Source organism: Rhinatrema bivittatum, chromosome 7, assembly GCF_901001135.1.
Source record: "Rhinatrema bivittatum chromosome 7, aRhiBiv1.1, whole genome shotgun sequence".
Classification (NCBI taxonomy): domain Eukaryota; kingdom Metazoa; phylum Chordata; class Amphibia; order Gymnophiona; family Rhinatrematidae; genus Rhinatrema; species Rhinatrema bivittatum.
In genome coordinates this window covers 153223534-153248911 of record NC_042621.1, presented here as the reverse complement: position 1 = coordinate 153248911, position 25378 = coordinate 153223534, and the positions used below count along the sequence as shown (strand labels likewise).

Here is a 25378-nt window from a genome sequence, read left to right as displayed (position 1 = left end):
TACACCCCATTACGACCACTGAACAGGAGGAGAATGCAAGCTTGGGCTGAATGGACCAAAAGCTCAGTTGGAGGAGGGAGGACTACAACTCCCAGAGGGCTGAGGGAAAGGAAGTTGAGCATGGCTGGGAACCAGGTGTGGAGCGGATTAAAAGAGAGGAGACAGAAACACGAGACTGGTGGGAGTGGCAGGAAGAAGAGGACAGCGAAGATGGAAGCAACTAATCGCCAACGGCAGCTGTAAGCCCGGGTGGATGTTGCGACTGAGTAGGAAAACGTGGAGGTTCATGTGTTTTGTTTAGAATGTTTCTCAGCTTTTGGGATTTTCCTACAGAAGGGAAGGAGGCAATCTGCCTCAGCTCTGAGGAGACGCCCGAGAAGGGGAAGGGAAGGACACTGTGGGGATTGTGCCTGAATTAGGCACCTGAAAGTGGGCCAAGCTTCAGGGAACTACATTTAAGGATTTAGCTTTTCTGAGCAGTGACGCTGGGACGGGTGCAGCTGGAACTGAACTCTGGTTTGGAGGAACCATTTGGCTAGGACAGAGCCTGGCTTTAGTGCCCGAGTTTAAAAGCCTTTTCTGGCGTAGGCTGTACCGCGGAGACAGGCACAGCCAGATGGCTCGAATGTGGTTTGATATGTTGGTTCCAGATAAGGCCAAACTCCTGAGACTGTGTTCAGGGCCAGTGCTACCATAGGCCGGGCTGCAGGAGCAGGCCCACCCTGGCTGGACTTTGTTTTGGGAAAACCCGTGGCTTTTCTGAACAGTTCTGCTTAAAACCCGAGTGTGTGGGGACTTACCTTTGCTTAAAGCCACATGCAGACATCAAGAGACATTGGGATACTGCAGTGAGAAACCAGTGGGAGAAGCCCCAGCAGCGGAACTCCACCCGGTGAGCCGTTACATCTATTTAAAAAATATATCACCCTTGCCAAATACTTCATTCCTTATTTGTGAACTTGCTAGATGTTCCATCATCAATTTGTGTGGCTCAGTTGTGCGATGTTCGAAGCCTTTTGGCCTCCTTCCTTGGAAAGCGCTGACTATAGACTTTGAGAATGGCGCATCCTTGCTGCGCTTTAGCAAACAATTGAAAGCGCATCTGTGTAGCCAGGTTTTCAGTGACTAACCTCGTTTATCGTGACTGGCTAGGGCTGTCCATCTGTAGCAGAGCAGCTGAGAAACATTTGTGCGGGTTATGTGACTGTCGGCGATTCTTCCACCAGTGTACGCTTTCGACGCCACCTGATTTGTGTTTTTGTAATCGTGTTTTAACTGTTTTACTTGTTTGGCTATTTTATGCATAAACTTGTAAACCGCCTAGAAGTTTGTGGTGCAGTATATAAATTTCATAAATAAATGACTGCTGGGGGTGCGGCAGGGTTGCCAAACTTGGAGAAATCTAGAAATATTGCTGACAATATTTGCCATACCCCTGCATTCCTGGAAACCGTGCCCCCCCCCCCCCCACTTCCTCAGCCTTTCAAATCACCGAAAAGGCTAGACATGGTCCCTCCCCCCTTAAAAAAATAAAAATAAAAAAAGTCTCAGCAAACAAATTGGAAAGGCACTCTCCCTCTCACCCCAGCTCAGCAAAGGAGGTCTCCTCCACACCCGCACCCCCAGCCCGGCCCTCTCAGTGATTTGAAATGTCACTTCTTCCCTTAAACTTTGGAGGCCCCTGATTTAGACACACTGTTTCCTATCTTTTAACCAGTTACTAACCCAGAAGAGAGCATTTCTTCTTATCCCATGAATTTATTATTTCCTGAAGAGACTGTCATGGGGGTAGTACAATAAGCCATCTTGGTTCATGAGATCTTTTCTGAAGCAGTAAGAATTGCTGTGGCAAATTAATCGTTATGTAATGGTGATACATATTGATATTTTTAGGGAACTATGGCTTTTTCAAGGATCATTTGACTAGTTAAATAATAGTCACATGGCTAAACATAGCTCACCCTAAAGTTGTCTCATTGCTAAGCTAAGTTGGTTGGACCTTTAGATGACCAAGGGGTTAAAGGGGCTCTTAGGGAAGATAAGGTCATTGCAGAAAGACTAAATGAATTCTTTGCTTCTGTGTTTACTAATGAGGATGTTAGGAAGATACCAGCTCCTGAGATGGTTTTCAAGGGTGATGAGTCAGATGAACTGAACAAAATTACTGTGAACCTGGAAGATGTAGTAGGCCAGATTGACAAACTAAAGAGTAGTAAATCACCTGGACCGGATGGTATGCACCCCAGGGTTCTGAAGGAACTAAAAAATGAAACTGCTGATCTATTAGTTAAAATTGTATCCTATCATTAAAATCATCCATTCTACCTGAAGACTGGAGAGTGGCTGGTGTAACCCTAATATTTAAAAAGGGCTTCAGGGGCGATCCGGGTAACTATAGACCAGTGAGCTTGACTTCAGTGCCGGGAAAAATAGTGGAAAGTGTTCTAAGCATCAAAATTACAGAACATATAGAAAGACATGGTTTAATGGAACAAAGTCAGCATTGCTTTACCCAGGGCAAGTCTTGCCTTACAAATCTGCTTCATTCTTTTGAAGGGGTTAATAAAAGTGGATAAAGGTGTAGTGTATTCGGATTTTCAGAAGGCAGTTGAGAGAGTCCCTCATGAGAGGCTTCTAAGAAAACTATAATCCATGAAAGGACATCGCCTCCTATCCCATGACTTTTTAAACTGGTTAAAAGACAGGAAACAGAGAGTAGGATTAAATGGACAATTTTCTCAGTAGAAAAGGGTAAACAATGGATTGCCTCAGGGATCTGTACTTGGACCGGTGCTTTTCAATATACAGGGTGGCCCATGGAAAAGTAGCCTGCCTCCAATGCATTGGTATTGGAGGCGGATTACTTTTCAATGGGCCACCCTGTATTTATAAATGATTTGGAAAGGAATATGACAAGTGAGGTAATCAGATATGCAGATGATGCAAAATTATTCAGAGTAGTTAAATCACAAGCGGATTGTGATAAATTGTAGGAGAACCTTGCAAGGCTGGAAGATTGGGCATCCAAATGGCAGATGAAATTTTATGTGGACAAGTGCAAGGGGCTGCATATAGGGGAAAAATAACCCATGCTGTAGTTACATTATACTAAGTTCCATAGATCTAGGTATCATAGTGGATAATACATTGAAATTGTTGGCTCAGTGTGCTGCAGCGGTCAAAAAAGCAAACAGAATGTTAGGAATTATTAGGAAGGGAATGGTGAATAAAACGGAAAATGTCATAATGCCTCTATCGCTCCAAGGTGAGATCGCACCTTGAGTACTGTGTACAATTCTGGTTGCTGCAGCTCCAAAAAAGATATAGTTGCAATGGAGAAGGTACAGAGAAGGGCGACCAAAATGATAAAGGGGATGGAACAGCTCGCCTACAAGGAAAGGCTGAAAAGGTTAGGGCTGTTCAGCTTGGAGAAGAGACGGCTGAGGGGGGATATGATAGAGGTGTTTAAAATCATGAGAGGTCTAGAACGGGTAAATGTGAATCGGTTATTTAGTCTTTCGGATAATAGAAGGACTAGGGAGCACTTCATGAAGTTAGCAAGTAGAACATTTAAAACTAATCAGAAAATTCTTTTTCACTAAATGCACAACAAAGCTCTGGAATTTGTTGCCAGAGGATGTGGTTAGTGCAGTTAGTATAGCTGGGTTTAAAAAAGGTTTGGATAAGTTCTTGGAGGAGAAGTCCATTAACTGCTATTAATCAAGTTTACTTAGGGAATAGCCACTGCTATTAATTGCATCAGTAGCATGGGATCTTCTTGGTGTTTGGGTACTTGCCAGGTTCTTATGGCCTGGTTTGGCCTCTGTTGGAAACAGGATGCTGGCCTTGATGGACCCTTGCTCTGACCCAGTATGGCAATTTCTTATGTTCTTATTATATAATTGGCTCCAATCTGAATCACTGAATATGTCAGATTGGAAATCGGGGATGGTGGATTTTTTACTGTCTGTGGAGCACAAATCTATCCCTATCTAATCTATTGCATATAAGAAGTTCTATAAGATCTGGCAGTCGTTTATAACTACCCTTTCATCTACGGCTCAGAGAAGCAGATTTTAAAACATTCTCATGTGAAGGACATTTCCAGGTTTTTCCAATTAATCCAGCAGTTTGCCCAGGCATGCTACATGCTCCCCAGTTGACCTGGACACCCTCACCCTTTCATATAAGCCCTAAAATCCGATTTCTACAGCAGGAGCAGCAGTAACAAGCAGACGCGTGCTGTGGCCTCTGGATTTAAATCCCCTTTTCCACCCCTTTTTTAAAATTTGCACAGGCATATATACGCACGTAATTTCTGGCTTTTAAAATACTTGTCGCTGGAGCATGGCCCAGATACACACGTATATGCAATCCTTTTAACATTTGAACCTTAATATTGAAATATGAGAAGTGTAGAATATCTAAATATGTGTGAGAGAGGTGTTGGATGTAGCTGACAAGCATTCGTTCCTATCCCTAAAAGCAGCAGCACGTCAAGACTTCTCAGCTTTGAAGGCACCTCTCCTATTACCTTACCAAGATTTTTTATTCATTTAGATTTTTTTAATCACCTCTCAACAGGTGCCCAAAACATGTAATATCTTTATCGTTAATAATAGATATATTAAAATAAAGCTATAATATGCAACTATAAAAATGAAAAAAGATAAATGACAGCAATCGCCATAGCATCTGTAAACAATATACAGTGAATAATCAAGACAAAATGTGACGCATCATAGCAGCGATAAGTAATGTACAATAGCCACTAAAAAGAAATTCAAAATACAATAAATGAGAAGCTATTTAAGAAGTTACCAAATTTTTCTTTTTCAGTTTGTTTCTCTATAGCTTCCTTTTTGTTCCTAAATAGTTTAAGACTTTCGGAAATGTGACTATTTTTTGTCAAATATGGAATCAGAAAATTGTTAAAGCACTTGAAAATGGATAAGAATGTGTGGGCTTTGCAGGTTTTGAAACTCTCTGCCGGAGACTGCACGAGACACATCTGATTTTAGGCTGAGGTGTGTGGATCAAACATGGTCTGTTTTATGTCCTAATTGTATGAATGTTCTTAATTCTTGTAAATTGCCTTGATCCTGAGAAGGTGTGGTAAATAAATCATTTTTAAATAAAATAAACTGTATATAGCCGTTGTCCTTGGCCTATTTCAAGTTTATCTTTTGGTGTTTCTAATCAAAAAGCCCTTCTAAAGTTGATAAGTGTAGAGGTGTTTTGCTTCAGTGGCTGAGAAATAGCAGCCATGCAAGTTCAGAAACAGTAGGTACCTGAACTTTAGACAAAGCTGTCTGCTGACGCTTTTCTTTTTCCCCTTTGCCTGACAATCTAATCTCTTTTACTTCTTTAGTAGTAAACTGATTTGTTGTTTTTTTTTATTGGAAATACGTGACACAGACATGAGAGAATGTGCAACTGAAGTGAACCTGTATGGCTTTTACAGCTCAAGAGTTCAACACAGCTCTCAAAGTGAAAACATCATTAAGCCATTAAACTGTTATGTTTTTATGTCTTGAAATGCAAGGCCCGCCCAACTTCATGGCCTGGAACTATGGCAACATAATCGGTCATTACTAATCTAACCAGTGCACTATTTTCCTCTTGGAGATGTTTTGCCATTATGGGGAGTAAGGAGCAGACTAGATGGGATTTGGTTGGATTTGTTGGGTGGCGGGGGCCGTTTGGAGTGGTAGTTCTGGGAGGATGTGGGTGTGGAGAGGGTTGGGCTATTGGAAGGAGAAGGGGGATAAGTTATACTGGGAGGTAGGATGGTAGTTGGCTAAAGATAGGGTGGTTGCTATCTGTAAAATATATCTGTTATGTGTCTGGGAACAGGTGATGTGTTGCGCATTTGGTTTTAGAAATATGAAATTGGAACTCTTGTAATTTTGATATTGAGATAAGTCGCCTTGAGTACTGTAGTATGAGGTGGAAGATAAGCACAGTATTTTAAATGTATTATTAAATGTAATGATAGTAAGCTGCAGAAGGGTGCTAAATAGTTGTCCTCCCCTCACCCGGTACCTTGTGTGTTAGAATATTTAGAGAGGACATAAGAGGATATAGTGCAGTAACTCATCTTGGTTCATGTGATCTTTTCTGAAGCAGTAAGAATGGCTGTGGCAAATAAATTGTGAAGTGTAATGGTGATACATATTGATATTTTTAGGGAACTCTGACCTTTTCAAGAACCATTTGACTAGTTAAATCATGGGCACATCCTATAGTTATTAGGACTGTAGAAAGAACTATAAACCATGTATCACCGTTGCTTGCCTTCCTCAGTTCAGAGGCTCTCTAATAAGGTTTTAACATGACTAAATGTGTAAAGTGTGAGAGGTTGTTGGAAACTCTGTGTTACAGTGCTTTGTTCTAATTGTTTAACCCCTTCAGAGTTTGCAGTGTCAGCATAACCAGACCTTGTTCAGCTGGTTTTGAGTGTCCCTTGCTTAGTCTATTTGTCAAGATAATGAGTGAGAAGCATGCACTGAGGCTTCTGCTGGGCTGTGGCTGGATTGCTATCAGTCAGCGGCAGCAGTGTGATTAGGAGGGAGGAATATGAACTCTGGGGCCCCTCCCTGCTATGTGCACCAACTGATAAGACTTGAACAAGCTTAGGTCAGAACTCTCCTGCTTTCCTGCAAACAGCAAAATGTTAAATATTGACTCTTGCTAATCAGAAACCGAAGTTTACAGACAGGAATTCATAGGACACTAGATTCCTCTGGGAGAACAAGGGAGTTAAAGCAGATTTGCTGACCAGACCTCGTGCACTGCCAGTGATTATAGAGCTGAATGCCCATTGAGAAAAAAAAGTTAGTTCAGGCCTGCTTCCAGCAGAAGATTGGAGACCACCAGCAGTAAAGGACTCCACACACAGTCACATACTTCAGAGGAAAGATTTTTTTTTTTTTCTCAAGGGGTATTGGTTAGTTTTACAGGAATAGTACCATCAAAAATATTAATTGAAGACTCGGAACAAATAAAAAATCATACTAAAAAGGGGAATCAGGGGAATCGGTAATTTTTCGTCCTGGCAAGAAATGTGTTAAAATTTCTGGAAAGCACCCCCTATTCAGCCAGTCCTCTCATTGCAAGGCACTGTAAATTCACAATGAGAAGGCAGAATATGACAAATGTATATATTCTGCTGTCTGAAAAATACATTAGTTATTTCATTGATCTACTCAACATACTGCACATTTTAAAAAAATAAAAGTCTTGATGGCATAACTTTTTTTTTTTTTTTTTGTATCCACAGCTGTCTGCTTTTGCCTCTTAAAACTCTTAACAAGCAGGCCTTTTAACCTGAGTCTCTATGAGATGAGCTCCATTACTACCCAGAGGATTCTTAGCTGGAGCGTTACCTTTCTTAGTTTCTATTTCTGATTTTTTTTCTGTAGATACTGTCTGATTATTGATGCTGACAGACTATAATATTTGTATATTTTGTTTTGGGATATCTTCCTACCCTGCTTTTTCTGACTAGAATTTAGTTTGTGGGCTCTAGCATAGCTGAGATTAAAAGGGCTTTGGATAAGTCTTTAGAGGAAAAGTTCATTCATAGTTTATAGCCAGGTGGGCTTGGGGAAGCCACCACTTATGCCTGGGAGTGAGCCAGAAAGAACAGACCTATTGACCCAGGCAGGCCACTGTTGGAAAAAGGATGCTGGGCTCTATGGACCTTGGGGTTTGACCCAGCATGGTTTTTATTTAACGAGTGTATTTTTCTGAAAATTATTGTTTTGGCTTCTCTAGTTAACTGTGTATATATATTTTTTTTTATATTCATATGTTTTGTTTGAATACAAAAAATAATAAAAAGCAAAAAAAAAAAAAAATACTTCTTTATGGAAAGGATAGTGGATGCATGGAATGGCTTCTTGGTCCAGATGGCAGAAACAAAACTGGTAATGGAATCCAAGAAAGCATGTACTAAGCTTGGATGATAGCTAATTGCGACCGAGTAAAGGGAAGGCCAGAGATCAACTGGAATCAATAGCATTGCACCAGGAATGATATTGGGATGGTGCTTTGTAGTATATTTATAAATGATTTGGAAAGAGATACGAATGAGATGATCAAATTTGCAGATGACACCAAATTATTCAGTGTAACTAAATCACAAGCTGATTGTGATAAATTGCAGGAGGACCTTGCAAGACTGAAAGATCGGGCATCCAAATGGCAGATGAAATTTAATGTGGACAAGTGCAAGGTGTTGCATAAAGGGAAAAATAACCCTTGCTGTAGTTACGTGATTATAGGTTCCTTATTAGGAGTTGCTACCCAGGAAGAAGATCTAGATGTCATAATAGATAATACATTGAAGTGTTTGTGGTGATCAAAAAAGCAAACATAATTTTAGGTTTTATTAGGAAGGGAATGTGAATAAAACAGAAAATGTCATAATGCCTCTATCGCTCCATGGTGAGACCACACCTTGTGTAGTATTTGCAGTTCTGGTCTTCGCATCTCAAAAAAGGATATGGTTGCACTGGAGAAAGTACAGAGAAGGGTGATTAAAATGATAAAGGGGATGGAACAGCTCCCCTATGAAGAAAGACTAAAGAGGTTAGGGTGTTCAGCTTGGAAAAGAGATGGTGGAGGGGGGATATGATAGAGGTCTACAAAATCATGAAAGGACTTGAATGGGTAAATGTGAAACAGTCATTTACTCTTTCAGATAATACAAGGACTAGGGGGGCATTCCAAGAAGTTAGCAAGTAGCTCATTGAAAATAAATCAGAGGAAATTCTTTTTCACTCAACGCACAGTTAAACTCTGGAATTTGCTGCCAGAAGATGTGGTTAAGGCAGTCAGAGAAGCTGGGTTTAAAAATGGTTTGGATAAGTTCTTGGAGGAGAAGTCTATAAACTATTAATCAATAGGGAATAGCCATTGCTTGTTGCTGGCATTAGTAGCATGGGATCTGTTTAATGTTTTGGTACTTGCCAGGTACTTGTAACCTGGATTTGCCACTGTTGGAAACAGGATGCTGGGCTTGATGGACCCTTAGTCTGATCCAGTATGGCAACTTCTTAGATGGACTTTATGTTCCTCATCTGCCATTTGTGTTCTGTGTTCATGCTTCTGTGTTAAATATCCAGGAGAGTGCTACATGATATAGGTGAGGTCCTGATGTGCACCAAAGAGGAGAGAGATTTTGGGGTGATAGTATAACAAGGCAGTAGCAGGAGCCACAAGAACAGTAAGGTACATATGGAGATGTATTACCAGCAGAGAAAAGATTATAATGCCTGTAGAAAACATTGAGACCTTGTCTGGAGTGTTATATCCCATTCTGAAGGCTGTACCTCAAAAAGGATATAGCTAGCTAGCTTAGAGGCAAGATGATAATTTGTATTTCTATATTGCCTTTCCAATTTTTAAGTCAGGGTGATTTTCAACTCTCTCTTACGTACCCTGTCTCAAATAGCTCACAATCTAAGTGGGTACCTGAGACAACAGGAGATATAATGGCTTGCCCAAGGTCATAATCAGTGGGAGAAGGGGAGGATTTGAACCCAGGATTCATAGCCCATTGCTCTGACTCCTGAGCAATGTTTCCGCATCCTCTCATACAGGCATACTTAATATGTCTGGTTTTCAGGGTATCTGTAATGAATATGCATATGAGAGGTTTGTATAGAATTAGAAATTGGAGCTTGAGATTTATTAACTTGCCTAAAGTAGACACCATTGGTCCATGTGAGTTATTTTGACAGTATGTGATGGACGTGTTGATACCTGGAGGCTCAGGCTTGGGCCATCTGCTGAAGACTCTTATGTTGCTGATAAAAGTATGACAAGAGTGAGTGGTGTTGAGGATTGGTCTTGTTTTGTCATGCTAGAAGATATGTTTTATTTGTGCAGTATTTCTAATATCCCTCAGATGCTTACTGTTGCTCCACCTCCTAAATGTACTGGGGTATCCAGGTTTGCATTTCACACTGATAAAGAATTGATTGTTAGGACTTACTTTGCACAGAGAGAGAAAAGCTTTTTAATCTTTCCCTACGTGGATATTCCCAGACAAGGTCCAAGTTACACTACCCAGAAAGAAAACTTCTCTGGCCTAATGGTCATAGGTTATCAATATGGGAGCCAACACCTTTCTGAGGCTTCCTGCTAAATATTTCATGGATTAAAAAGATCATAAATATATTGCCTTAGATCCTGAACTTCCTGATCAGTTTTTGGTTACTTGTAAGTCTGGTTTTGCTTCTGTCTTAATTCTAAAGAGTAAACCTCTGCAAATAACTCTGGACTTTTGTAAATGCATGTTTTCTGTTTGTTGTAGTATTTGATCTCTATGCATTGCTCGCTGTCTTATGGTCTTGTGGACATATGTCAATATGGATAAGTTCTTTCTTTTTCTTGGACTGGGACAACCTTTACATTTGATTTTTGTTTCTGATTAGTTTTGGATGTTTTTGTTATCTGTATATTAAAAATACAATAAAAAAAAAAACAAAACCTGTCTCATGCATCCGTCCAGAAAACCAGTCTGTTTTTTTCCAGGACTGGGTTGGAAAAAATCTTCCTCAGAGAAGGGAGGGCTATGATAGAGAAGGTATTGTCAACTCCAGTCCTCGCAGCTTCCATTGTATTGAAATATATCTCCTGCATATTCGTTATGGTTTTCCTGAAAACCAGTTATGTTTTTGGCTCTTGAGGACTAGAATTGTTAACTCCTGAGACAGAACAGTTGTTCCCAAACCTGTCCTCAGGGATCCCTTTCCAATTGGGTTTTCAGAATATCCACAGTGAAACCCTTTAACTTCTGTTTTGAGAGAGATTACACAGGGCGAGAGAGCCCACATTTTGTGTTCCTGTCTCTGTATGTGTTGCAAAAAAATATCTATATTTATATAGATATATATATAGAGAGAGAGAGATCCATCAGAGAACCCTAAAATAGGGTAAGTAACACCACTAATGTTTTAAATGATTTGAAAGATGCTTAATTGTTCAAGCTTTATTACACAATGGCAAAGAATATCAAAACTTTCAGAAAATAAAATTGGCACAATAACATATACATATGTTTATCAGTTGCCCTAGTGAATCATTCCTCATTCCCACCGCTTCTAAACTCTCTGTAGTGTTATGCATTTATAACATGTATAGATATTGACATAAAACATTGTCCAAATATATACAAAGTGCTTGCAATGAAACAATGACACATTTGCAGTAGAGCTGGACATCAAGAATGATACTTTGTGAATTGCAAATGAGTCACATAAAAGATACCTTCACTAAAAAGGGGATTCAGTTGAATCACAGTCCACAAGAAAGGGTACATTGTAATTTGTTTCACAGGACTGTGTTCCAATGATGTTTCTGTAATCTGTTTTACTTCTGCTGTATCCTGTGTTCTCTCTGTCCCTACAAAGGCCTCTTTTGCTACCCAGGCTTCCTCAGGGGAAAATATTGTTCATAACTATTCTTGGGTTGATACCATGCACTGTATTTAGTGAGGAGGACTCGATCTCTTATTGTTGATTCTACTTTATATGTCGATTTGCCAATTCACAGGCCGATACAGCTGGAGCGCACTGTTAACCCGCATTTGGACGCGCGTTTTTGACGCGCTAGCTTTACCCCTTATTCAGTAAAGGGTAATAGTGCGTCGAAAATGCGCGTCAAACCCGCCCGCAACATGCAAATGCATGTTGATGGCCCTATTAGTTATTCCCGCGCGATACAGAAAGTAAAATGTGCAGCCAAGCCGCACATTTTACTTTCAGAAATTAGTGCCTACCCAAAGGTAGGTGTTAATTTCTGCCGGCACCGGGAAAGTGCACAGAAAAGCAGTAAAAACCTCCTACTTAATATCTTGGCGATATTAAGCCGGAGGTCCCAAAAGTTAAAAATAATTAAAAATATAAAAAAAAATTTTAAAACGGCTCGCGGGTTGAAAACCAGACGCTCAGTTTTGCCAGCGTCCGGTTTCCGAACCCGTGGCTATCAGCGGGTTTGAGAACAGATGCCGGCAAAATTGAGCGTCGGCTGTCAAACTCGCTGACAGCCGCTGCTCCTGTCATGTCCCTAGCACCTCTTTTTACCGTGGGCCCTAATTTGAATATTTTTTTTTTAGTGATTCGCGCGCGCTGGGAGAACGGGCACTCGCCTGCTCTCCCGTGAACTTTACTGTATCGGCCTGTCAGTATCTTAAGACTTGGCTGTTAATTAACAGCTTGCTAAGTGCAGCATAATCATCTGTGAATTTCCAATGCCTTCTTAGCGTGTTGGAAAACTTTTCAAGTCTCTTTGCTGGAACTGTATCTGACTAACATCATAGCGTCTGTACTGCAAAGAGGTATTGAAGTCTGCTCCAGATACAGTTCTCTTTATAAACATGCAAGTATGTGTATACATAGTGTAATTTTGATAAATTTTATGTTTGTGTAAGTTATCCTTCAATTCATTGTTTTGAGTGCCAGAATTATTTTATTTGTGAAAGAATGGTGATTGACATCAGTACAGCTGACTAGAAACTTACTGTAAATGTTTTGTTTTTCTACTGAGCACTCATTTCTTTGCTTTTTTCTTTTATAGGTGGACTTCGTGGGGTGGCAAGAGGAGGTCTCATGGGGTTAACACTCACCAGCCTCTATGCTTTGTATAATAATTGGGAGCATTTGAAGGGTTCAGTAGCCCAACAGTCACTATAAGAAGAGGAGCTTGAGGACAATGAGTACAGAATGCATCCTCAGAGTTCATCAGTTCCATCTATCTGTGGTGCTTTGACACTTTATTTACAATGAATCTGAATCTTAATAGAAAACATCTGTACTGTGACTCTGGTTACTGGCACCTGGACCTTCCTTACTACTGAGGCATCTTTCAAGGACGGGAGCACCTGGAGAGAGCATCAACATCATTTTTGGAGCTAAATAACCCTTGTGCCCATTGACTTCTCTCAGAAAGACCAGGACCACTTTCTCTGCTACTGCATGCCATAGTGAGTTAGCTGTGGGCCTCAGATTGCTGGCTTACTCTGCAATCCAGGTCTTGTAGTTGATAAAGTTTTCATGCCTGGTCTGTGGGCTTGTTCCATAGCATAACCTATTAATAAAACTATTTTTGTTGTGTTCCTGAAGTTCAACTCAGCTGTTGTAAATAAATTAAATGACTTGGTTTCAAAAGCCCATCCTGAAGTTTGTCATGCTTTCTAACTTTTAGCCCTTATGTTTAGAACTTAAGAACTCTTTCAAGGTGACTGCATAAAATATGCTGTCTCACATCCAAAGGAGACTCTGAAATCTAATAGGTGAATTTTAAAAGCCCGGCGGGCGCCAAAACTGGGTGATCTGCGTACAAATTGGGCCAGCGTGCACCGAGCGAATTTTAAAAGGTGCTGGAGTATGTGCGTATCACCCACTACTCGCACAAAATGTATTTTCCATAAAAAGGGGCAAGGTGTGGGCATTCCTGGATTTCTAAATGAAACCCACACATAAATACTTGTGCACCAGAGTCCTCTGCCATGTGACTTTACGTCTGTTATGGATGGTGTGTAAGTCATAAAATAAATTCTAGGCATGTCAGTAGAGTTTTAAGAGTTGGGCTAATGAGGGGTAGAGAGGTAATGAAACTGGGAAGGGGGGGGGGGGGGGTGTTGGAAGTCCTATCCATTGCCTGAACGAATTGAGAAAACTATTACATTGGTGCGCGTCTACTAAAATCCCCCCCCTTAGGTGGTAGAAGCGGCATTTGCATGCAAGTGCACACACCTACTTAAAATTGCATGCGCGTGTGTTTAGCCTATTTTATACCATTATATATGCCATATACACGCATAAGTTACAAAATGGACAGTCCTCTGGCCGAGAAACAGCATATACATGTACATATGCGCTGCACGGCAGTTTCAAAGTTACTGTCCCTGTGCTGTTTTCTAGTACGGCAGCTAAATAACTAAAAGAACAGTTGTAGGCTCACTCCAAAATATCCCTTTTTCTGCTTTGAGTTGAGTTTGGTTCATTTCTTGCAGCATGCTTTTAAGTTTTCTGAAACACAGCTGATTCTTTTTAAATGAAGTGAGGCTTCCTTCTCTACTAAAGGGTAAATGTGATGTGGCTTCTGGTGTTTGGTGCTGTCATGAACAAGATGCACTTGAGCTCCAAGGAGAGGAGGACAGGTGTCTGCTGATGGAGCAGCAGCTGAGGGTTTCGTCCTGGGGGAGACTTCTCCTCTCTAACCCACAGCCAACAAGGGAGCATCTCTTGCTGAGCATGCCGTCTGGGCAGGGAGAGGGGAGATGTGTGAAAGAAGAAGATCAAAATCTTGGAGCCAAGCTGTAGTACGAAATAATGACTACAGTTTTTGAATTATTTGCAATCCGTTACTGTTGGCATTTATATCTATTAACAGGTTGTAAAAGAGAGGTTTTCAACTATCTTCAGAGGTTAAAGCAGTTCTGCAAACAAACTCCGATATGGATGGTGCTACAAGTAGATTCTGTTTTATATACAATTTTTATATTTTTTTTACATTTCATGTCTTCTGATAACATACTTAGTATGATATGCATATGTTGGAAATGTTTTAAAAAATGTTAATTTGTTAATGTTCTTCATGAAAGCAAAATATGTATATTTAGACTTATCCCAGGACAAGCAGGATGCTAGTCCTCACATATGGGTGACGTCATTGATGGAGCCCTATTGCGGAAAACTTTCTGTCAAAGTTTCTAGAAACTTTTGACTGGCACACTGAGCATGCCCAGCATGCCATAATATTCTCAGCCACAGGGGTCTCCCTTCAGTCTTTGTTTTTCCTCGCTGCTCTTGGCATCACGGAGCAGGAGCCTGTGTGAGTTTTCTCACATACTTTCTGACTAAAAATCAGATAACAAAACAATTATTTCTCTCCCATATCGGGGTCTCCCACATTACCACCAGCCGGTGAGTAATTTTTGTCTTAATTTCACTCTTTTGAGTAAAAATATTTTTCTCTCATTTTCATTGACAGCTGTCGAGGGAAATATGGCCACGGGATTCAAAAAATGTCCCAATTGTAATCGAACCATGTCCATTACAGATCCACACCTCGAGTGTGTTCTTTGTTTAGGCCAAACACACGATGTAGCATCTGTCAAAGTGTGCCGAAATGACCTGCGAAGGTGAATTGAAAGGCCCGACAAGGAAAAGATGGAACACTTATTCCATCTACAACTTTTACCTTCTCCATCGATGTCTACTCATCATCTCCGGCCAGTGTTTTAAAACGTCTACTTCTCAAAAAACGCGTCTGGAAGGTTCGGGGGATCGTTCCTTCGCCGACACCCATCGTGGCTCGACGAAGTCAGCGGCGGAAAATCGACCGAAAGCATCGACATCGCCACCTATCGATTCCGGAGGCTCTTCTCTCCCCAGAGAAATCGACCGCCAAACAGCCTTGCCTTCAGGAAATACCGAGGCCTTCGACGCCAAGCATTCACCTCCTCTCGATGTGCCCTGTTGAAGGATCATAACACTCCCACCGCCCACCACATGTAGCTGCTCTGCCTGCACCAGCTATCACGGAGGAATTGACTGGATTTATCCGTCAAGCGGTGATCCAAGCATTACAGGATCATCGACCATCGATGCCCTCACCGATGTCGATTCTGGTGCCCGCAACGAAGCCGGCGACTGCACCGATGCTGGTACCAATACCGAAGCAAATGCCTGCACCGGTACCAAAGCATCCACCGATGCTGACACCTCTATGATCACTGATACTCGGACCAATGCCGAAACCAGTTCCAACAATACCGATGCCAGTGCCTGGGGCCCCAGGACAACCAGAATTGGTGTTATTTCAACTTCTCATGGATAAATTCGATGCGATCGGTGCTCTTCCACCGAAATCGATTCCATCCAAACCACATGAAGAAGTCCCTGGACGGACATTGTTTGATTCACAGCCAGGACCTTCAGAGCTTTTTCGACCACCGAGGTCTTCTCCCACTTCTCCTTGTAGAGAAGACGCATATGAGTCCTGGGAGGACAAGAATATGGATACTTCCTCCGAGAGCTTCATGTCTGACCCTTCTCTCCTGGAAGGTAGGAAGAAATCCCCACCAGAGGACTTGTCCTTCACTAATTTTGTTAAGAACATGGCAGTCACAATACCATTTAACTTGGTATCTGAAGAGGACACCAGACAACAAACTTTGGAAGTTTTACAGTTTGTGGACCCTCCAAAAGAAGGCCTGGCCATCCCTGTCCACGAGGTACTATTGGAGTTACAGCATAGGCTCTGGGAACATCCATGCTCAGTTCCATCTATTAACAAGAGAGTGGACACCACTTATCTAGTCCAAAATGTTCCTGGATACCAAAAATCACAACTGCCACATCAATCAGTTGTTGTTGAGTCTGCACAGAAGAAATCCAAGAGAATAAGACCTAATTCTTCCACTCCTCCTGGGAAGGATCATAGATTCCTGGACTCCTTGGGCAGGAAAGTGTACCAGGGAGCTATGCTCAATTCAAGGATTGCGTCATATCAGCTATATATGACGCAATACAAGAGGAATCTTTGGAAACAAATGCAGGAACTTTCCAACTCCCTACCTCAGCAGTACCAAGACGTAGCTCAGGCCATAATACACAAAGGACTTGAAGCTGGAAAGCACGAAGTCCGAGCCGCTTACGACAACTTTGAAACAGCTTCAAGAGTAGCAGCCTCAGGCATAAGTGCACGTCTCTGGGCATGGTTGAAGGCCTCTGACCTCAGGCCTGAGGTGCAGGAAAAACTAGTTGATTTGCCATGCATAGGTGACAACCTCTTTGGGTCAAAGGTACAGGATGCTGTGGCCCAACTGAAAAACCATACAGAAACCTTGCGCCAACTTTCGTCAGTTCCGCAAGATTCTGCTGCATCATCTCGACGTCCTCCAAGGAAGGAATCTCGAAAGCCTTTCTATAGACAGGCGTTATTACCCTCCAGCATCCAGGGGCAGATCTCGTCCGCAGCAAAGGTCTCAACCCAGACAACCTAGAGCTGCCAGGCCTCAACCTCCACTGCAGATGGGACCGGCTGCAGGCTTTTGAGGCCACCACCAGAGACCAAAGCCATCTCCACAACCCAAAACCATATCTGCCAGTAGGAGGCAGAGTTTCCTCCTTTTACAACCATTGGTTACAGATAACAGACCAATGGGTACTCTCAATAATATCTCGAGGTTACCAACTCAATTTCCTCTCAATTCCAGGGGATTCTCCTCTAAAACCTCTTTCACTAAGCGAAAATCACATAATTCATCTACAAGCAGAATTATCCACCCTTCTGAGAGCCAGAGCCATAGAGGCGGTGCCCCGGACTCAGCAGGGCAGAGGATTCTACTCCCATTATTTCCTCATTCCAAAGAAAACCGGAGGCTTACGCCCCATCCTAGACCTCAGAAATCTCAACAAATTTCTGAAGAAAGAAAAGTTCAGGATGGTATCTCTAGGCACCATGCTTCCACTTCTTCAAACAGGAGATTGGCTTTATTCACTGGATCTACAAGATGCTTACGCTCACATTCCAATCTTCCCTCCTCATCGCAAGTATCTGCGCTTCCTGGTGGGTCATCAACATTTCCAGTACAGAGTACTACCGTTCGGACTCGCTTCAGCTCCCAGAGTATTCACAAAATGCCTGGCAGTAATAGCAACACACTTACACAAGGAAAGTATTCACGTCTTCCCTTATCTAGACGATTGGCTCATCAGAAGTCAATCTCAACAAGGAGTACTAACTTCTCTCAACCGAACAATTGCTCTACTTCACTCCATGGGTTTTCTCATCAATTATCAAAAGTCCCATCTCATTCCGTCTCACCTGCTTCAATTCATCAGAGCAGAATTGAACACCATCCTCTCAAAAGCCTTTCTACCCAAGGATCGAGCAGTAATACTTGCCTTGTTGGCAAACTCACTACACTCAAACAAACAAGCAACAGCTCATCAGTTTCTCAATTTATTGGGTCACATGGCTTCCACAGTTCATGTCACTCCTATGACCAGACTAGCCATGAGAATAACCCAATGGACATTAAGTGTAGCAGATTTTCTGGGTTTGGGGTTTGCACGAAGGAGTGCACAAAGGGGAGTGCCCCTTTGTCGTGCACCTTTCTATGAGTTGGGGGTCCTCCGGCACCCTCAGATGATGTCACTGGGGGGGGGGTGGCGGGCCTCCCGGCCGAGGATGCAGGGCCACTGCAATGTTCTTCAGGGCACTCTCTGCTCCTCTTTGGGCTCCTGTTGTCTCCTTGGGAGCTGGGCACCTGGTTCCGGACCTCGAGGGACGCCGAGGAACTCTGCGGCCAGAGGGTGCCCGGGGAGCACGCCTTTCTAGAGGGTCCTCCTGTGCCTCCAGATGATGTCACCAGGGGGGGCGGGCCTCCCGACTGAGGATGCAGGACTGCTGCGGTGTTCTTCTGGACGCACTCTGCCCCTCTTCGGGCTCCTGTCGACATCTTGGGCGCTGGGCACCTGCTGGTGCTGACCTCAAGGGACGCCGAGGGACTCTGTGGCCGGAGGGGCGAATAGTCTCAGGCCCCAGAATGGTTTCACAGCCTTAAGTGGAGTAGTACCCAGGGCATGAACGGCTGGCCAGGCAGTGGGCAGTACTGACCTGCGAAGCTGCTTCCCAACTTTTTGTAGAGGGTCCTGAGGTCTAGTGGGCTGAGAATATCACTGGATGCCTTGCAAGTTCACAGAGCACAGGTAGAATTGCTTCAGGATGGGACTGGCAGCAGGAGACTGTGAAATGAGCCTACTTTATATTATTCTAATTTTGGGTAAGAACTTCAGCTCTGGTACCATTTTTATTTTGCATATGTTCCCTTTCTTTCAGAGTTTTGTTTGCCTGTTCAGATTTTTGAAATGATGTATACATTAGTTTTAGTTTTGGTTTTTCTCACAGGACAAGCAGGATGGTAGTCCTCACAGATGGGTGACATCATCAGGATGGAGCCCAATCACGGAAAACTTCTGTCAAAGTTTCCAGAACTTTGACTGGCCCCTACTGAACATGCCCAGCATGGCACTAACCCTGCAGCCAGCAGGGGTCCCCCTTCAGTCTTCTTTTTTCCGCGCAGCAGTAGCCTCGCGGTTTAGGAGCTCTGAAGAGATTCCTGTCAGGAATTTTCCTCACGAGTTAATTAAAATTAGATTGCCCCACAGGGTCCCTCCTAACTTTTCTCAGGCCACGGTACTCCGGTAAGTTTTTTTCACACCGTTTTTCGTCGATTACCGTCGAGTTTGGCCCTCGCGGCCTACTGGCCGTCGACCGTACCCGCGGCTCATTTTTTTCTATGGCCATGGCGTCGGGGTTTCGTCGGTGCCCGGACTGTACTCGCACCATGTCCATCCAGACTCTCATGGAGTCTGTGTAATGTGTTTAGGCAGTGAGCATGATGTCCTGACTTGCACCAAATGTGCCCTCATGACACCAAAAGGTCGCAAAGCCAGAATGGAGAAGATGGGACTCCTTTTCCGAGCTCACACCCCGATGCCATCCATCGCATCGACGTCATCGGAACCGGCACCATCGAAGTCGCACCAGCATCGACAACCGTCCAGTGACCGCCCACCATCGACGTCTTCACGGCCATCGACTCCCGTTTCTCCCCCTCAAGATCGAGGGGATCGTAGGGAGAAACATCGGCATCGTAAGTCTCAGACCGTGGAGGGAGCGAAATCATCGACCTCGCCACCATCAAAGAAGCCCCGTCCAGGAACGGCACCGACCACTCCTGCGACTGGGACATCGAGGCCACCCTCACCCGATCTGGGTTTGGGAGTCGTGATTCCGCTTGTAAAGGTGGTCCCTAAGACTGTGCCTCAGCCTCCCTCTTCCATCACGGAGCCGGGGCTCATTGCCCCAGGCCTCCGGGAAGAACTGGACCGGCTGGTCCAGGAGGCCATCGACAAGGCGATGCTACGACTCCAGGTTCCTCCGGCACTGACACCGGCACAGAGAGTGGAACTAGTCACCGACCCGATTCCAGCAGCACTGTCACCGCTGCTATCCCAGATGGACGCGCTCATGACTACCCTTCCACCGGTGATTCCCGGGTCTCCGATGGCTCCGGTGCGCTCCCTGATGACAGTTTCATCAGGAGGAGAAACACCGTTTCGCATTCCTCCTTCGGGGGTATTGCCTCAGCCATCGATGCCATGTCGTCCCTCACCACCGATTCATTCATTGGGGGCGATATGCACATCGGCACCATCGATGCCTTCGATGCCGGCACAGATACCCCCCAGGGTGTCCACGGTGCCCCTGGCGATTCCTTCGATTTTTTTCGGAGCCTCAGCCGGGCCCTTCGGGTATCCAACCCCCTTCTCGTCCTACAGGTCGAGCCTGCTGATCCTTATGACACCTGGGGTGATGATACTTTCCACAGACACCGATGACTTACCTTCACCTCCCTCTCCTACTGAAAGTAGAAAGTGTTCTCCCCACAGGACCTCTCTTTCATTAATTTTGTGAAGGAAATGTCCGGAATTGGACCCTTTTCAGCTTCAGATGGAGCAAGATGATAGGCACCAGATGATGGAGCTTCTCCAGTTCCTGGATGCCCCTAAAGTGATCACTTCTATTCCCATTCATCAAGTTCTTCTTGACCTCCTCAAAAAGAACTGGGAAAACCCTGGATCCATTGCCCCAGTACACAGAAAGGCTGACACTACCTATCTAGTACAGTCAGCCCCTGGCTTTCAAAAATCTCAGCTTGACCACCACTCAGTTGTGGTAGAATCAGCTCAAAAGAAAGCAAAAAGGACGAAGCCTCACTCCTCTACCCCTCCTGTCAAGGAACACAAGTTCCTAGCCAATATTGGTCGACAAGTGTTCCAAGGGGCCATGCTCATCTCCAGAATTGCTTCTTACCAGCTGTACATGACCAATACAACAGGGTCATTTCAAGCAAATACAGGACTTCTCTGAAACCCTGCCTGACCAATTCCAAGAAACATCTTCAAATCCTTGTCAACAAGGGGTTTGAAGTAGGAAAGCTTGAGATAAGAAACAGCTTACGATATCTTCGACACCTCCACTAGAGTGTCTGCAACTGCCATTTCGGCAAGACGCTGGGCCTGGCTCAAGTCTTCTGACCTTCGCCCAGAAGTACAAGACAGGCTCTCTGACCTGCCCTGTATAGGAAATAATCTGTTCGGTGAACCGATTCAGCAAATAGTGGCTGAATTAAAGGACCATCATGAGACCCTCAAACAGCTCTCCGCCCAAGGAAGTACTATCCTCCACCAACAAGGTCCCGAGTTATGAGGCCTTATAAAAAATCTCAGCCTCGCCAGCCCCGGAAGCAAAAGCCACAAGCAGCTCCCCAGCCGGGGCCTGCTTCAGGTTTTTGACTTTTCCTTGGAGAGCAGCAGCCTGATTCCTCTGCCAGGCATACCAGTGGGAGGTCGATTGTGCCACTTTCACGGCATGTGGCAATCAATCACAACAGACCAATGGGTGCTAGCAATCATTGCTCAGGGTTACCACTTGAACTTTCTTGCTCTTCCACCGGAATCACCACCTCTACAAGCGTGGAGAGTAACTGACCACTCTGTCCTTCTGGAGCAGGACGTTTCCCTTCTTCTCCAGTTAAGAGCAATAGAACCCATCCCTCTTTCGCAACAAGGCCTAGGGTTCTATTCCTGGTACTTTTTGATCCCCAAAAAATCCAGGGAGCTTTGTCCAATTCTGGACCTACGTGCCCTCAACAAGTACCTCCAGCGGGAAAAGTTCAAGATGGTAACCTTGGGCTCGCTTCTACCTCTTCTACAAAGAGGAGACTGGCTCTGCTCTCTGGCCCTCCAGGACGCATACACCCACATTACGATAGCTCCAGCTCATTGCAAGTACCTCCGTTTTTTAGTAGGCCCAAGGCACTATATCAATACCAGGTGCTTCCATTCGGCCTAGCATCGGCACCACAAGTCTTTACCAAATGTCTCGTAGTTGTGCGCAGCCTTTCTCAGGAAAGAAGGGTTCATGTCTACCCCTATCTAGACGACTGGTTAATCAGGGCCCCAACCCAGCAGGCTGCTCTATCGTCCCTGGATATGACCCTACACACTCTAATTTCTTTAGGATTTCTCATCAATTACGAGAAATCCTATTTAGTCCCAGACTTGGACACCTTACAGGCAAAAGCCTTTCTACCATCAACAAGTGCAAAACACGCGTGTCCCTCGCTCACCAGTCTCAGTATACAGCAAGAGCTCGGCAATTCCTTGTCCTTCTCGGACACATGGTGTCCTCAGTCCATCTCACACCAATGGCCCGCCTGGCCATGAGAGTCATGCATTGGACTCTGAGGTCACAATGGATTCAAGCGACTCAGCCTCTGTCAATCATTGTCCACATCACTGACACACTCCATCTGTCTCTCGCCTGGTGGAAAGATCAGAACAATCTCCTCCAGGGACTGCCTTTTCACCTACCAGATCCTCAACTCATTCTCACCACCGACGCTTCCAACCGCGGGTGGGGAGCTCATGTGAACGATCTACAGACACAAGGATCTTGGTCCTTCAGCAGGAAGCCAAACACCAGATAAATTTCCTGGAGCTTCGAGCAATGCGATATGCTCTCAGAGCTTTTCAGGATTGCCTATCAATCACGTCATCCTAATTCAGACGGACAACCAGGTGGCCATGTGGTACAGTCAACAAGCAGGGAGGCACAGGCTCCTTCCTTCTGTGTCAGGAAGCTGCGCAGATTTGGGCGGAAGCACTCTCCCACTTGATGTACCTCAGGGCCACCTATTTGCCGGGAGTGCACAATGTCTTGGCAGACAAACTGAGTCATGTCTCTCAATCCCTTGGTAGCGATTTCTGTCTTCCAGCAATGGGGTTATCCCCAAATAGACCTCTTTGCATCCCCTCAGAACCACAAAGTGGACAAGTACTGCTCCCTCATTCGGAGCAAACGCTCTCAGCCCAGAGATGCATTCTCCCTCTCGTGGGCAGCCGGTCTGCTTTATGCATTCCTGCCACTTCCTCTTCTCTCGAAGACTCTCGTGAAGCTCCGTCAGGACAAGGGAACCATGATCCTGATAGCACCTCACTGGCCACGCCAAGTGTGGTTTCCCATACTCCAGGATCTCTCCATCCGCAGGCACATTCCCTTGGGAACACACCTGCTTCTGATCACTCAGAACGACAGATGTCTACGCCATCCCAATCTTCAGGCCTTGTCCCTGACTGCATGGATGTTGAAAGGTTAATCCTTCAACTACTTAACCTTTCAGATTCGGTTTCTCATGTCCTGATTGCTTAGCGGAAGCCTTCCACAAGAAAGTCTTATTCCTATAAATGGAAAAGGTATACATCATGGTGTTTCTTCGCAATCCCTTGATCCCTTTTCCTGTCCAATCCCAAGGTTTTTGGACTATCTCTGGCATTTATCGGAATCAGGTCTAAAGACCTCTTCCATCAGAATGCATGTCAGTGCGGTAGCCGCCTTCCATAAAGGTGTCGGGGATGTCCCTATATCGGTACAAACCTCTCGTAACTCCGTTTTCTGAAAGGCTTGCTCCATATCAGGCCACCTTTATGTCCTCCAGCCCTTTCTTGGGACCTTAACCTGGTTCTCGGGCGGCTCATGAAACCACCCTTCAAGCCTCTTCTCTCCTGTGACCTAAAATATCTCACATGGAAAGTGATTTTCCTTTTAGCTATCACTTCAGCTCGCAGGGTTAGTGAGTTACAGGCCCTAGTTACCTATCCACCTTACACTAAACTCCTGCAGGACTGGGCGGTACTTCGCACTCACCCTAAGTTTTTGCCTAAGGTAGTTTCGGAGTTTCACATTAATCAATCCATCATACTACCTATCTTCTTTCCCAGGCCCCACTCCAACCCAGGGGAACAGGCTCTCCAAACCCTCGACTGTAAACGGGCTCTAGTGTTCTACCTAGACTGTACAGCTGCCCATAGGAAGAGCACTCAGTTATTTGTCTCTTTCCATCCCAACAAATTAGGGCAACCTGTGAGTAAGCACACTCTCTCCTCCTGTTGTTGGGACTGCATATCTTTTTGCTATCAGCAAGCAGGCATTCCTTTCCAAGACCGTGTTAAAAGCACACTCTGTGAGGGCCATGGCGACTTCAGTAGCACACCTACGATCGGTGCCGCTTCCTGACATTTGCAGGGCTGCCACCTGGAGCTCTCTCCACACTTTCGCAGCCCACTATTGCTTGGGCAAAGCCGGAAGACAGGATTCCATCTTCGGCCAATCTGTCCTGCATAACCTATTTCCAACGTGACGTACCAACACCCTTCCACCTGCCCGGTGGGGTTCAGGATGCCCTCTACCAAATTCCACCCCAGTTGTTGTGCTTGTTGCACACCGTTGGGTACATTTTGGTGCATGTTCAGACATCCTCAGCTCGGTACTCACCCATATGTGAGGACTACCATCCTGCTTGTCCTGTGAGAAAGCAAATGTTGCTTACCTGTAACAGGTGTTCTCACAGGACAGCACGTTAGTCCTCACGAAACCCGCCTGCCTCCCTGCGGTGTTGGGTTCGTAATGTTTTGTTTTATTTTTTCAGCACTTCCTGTAGCTATCAAATAAGACTGAAGGGGGACCCCCGCTGGCTGCAGGGTTAGTGCTATGCTGGGCATGCCCAGTAGGGGCCAGTCAAAGTTCTGGAAACTTTGACAGAAGTTTTCCATGATTGGGCTCCATCCTGATGATGTCACCCATATGTGAGGACTAACATCCTGCTGTCCTGTGAGAACACCTGTTACCGGTAAGCAACACTTGCTTTATCTTGATTAAATCCTCGCAGTATCCATTCTGCTCATTTCAATGATGAGCACTTTTCCTCTTTGTGAAGTTTTGATTTCTGCTTTTCACCCCCTCTTTTGCATAAGAATGAGTTACCGTTTCATTGGCACCTGCTTTAGTCTTTCTTAATCTCCATGCATAGTTTTTACCCTGTTCAGTAAGAGACTTTACAGCTTTGTGCTAAAATCAGACTTTCAGAAATGCTACTTCTCAAGACAGGTTAAAGTGTCAGCTAAAACAGGTCAGGCTTTTTGCAGATTTTTTCAAACTTTAAATAAATAGTATTGGTTCATTTCTTCTGTTACCAATTGTTTATACACAACAACTGAGATGCTGCACTGCCCAAGCTAGCAAGCCCAGCACTCTGTCTCAAAGAACGGCCAAGCTAGGTCGCTTGGAAGAGGTGCCCAAGCTATCCTAAGGGTGAGATCGATTCCCTGTTATAGTTCCTATTGGACTTGTCCTCCAGAAACCTGTCCACAACTTTTTAAAATCCAGTTATGCTAATGGCCTTGACCACATCATCCAGCAACAAATCCCACATCTTTATCCATTGACT

General features: G+C 44.4%; 1 protein-coding gene across 4 annotated transcripts in view; it reads left to right on the top strand.

Annotated features, from left to right (window-relative positions):
- Positions 1–13181, top strand: part of LOC115095544 (mitochondrial import inner membrane translocase subunit Tim23) — a 79733-nt gene extending 66552 nt beyond the window's left edge. For all 4 annotated transcript variants that reach the window (XM_029609435.1, XM_029609437.1, XM_029609438.1 and 1 more), the window contains exon 7: positions 12589–13181. In XM_029609435.1, coding sequence (XP_029465295.1) covers positions 12589–12704 — 116 coding nt within the window. In that variant the 3' untranslated portion in view covers positions 12705–13181. The remainder of the gene's footprint in view (positions 1–12588) is intronic.
- Positions 13182–25378: the final 12197 nt, after the last annotated feature.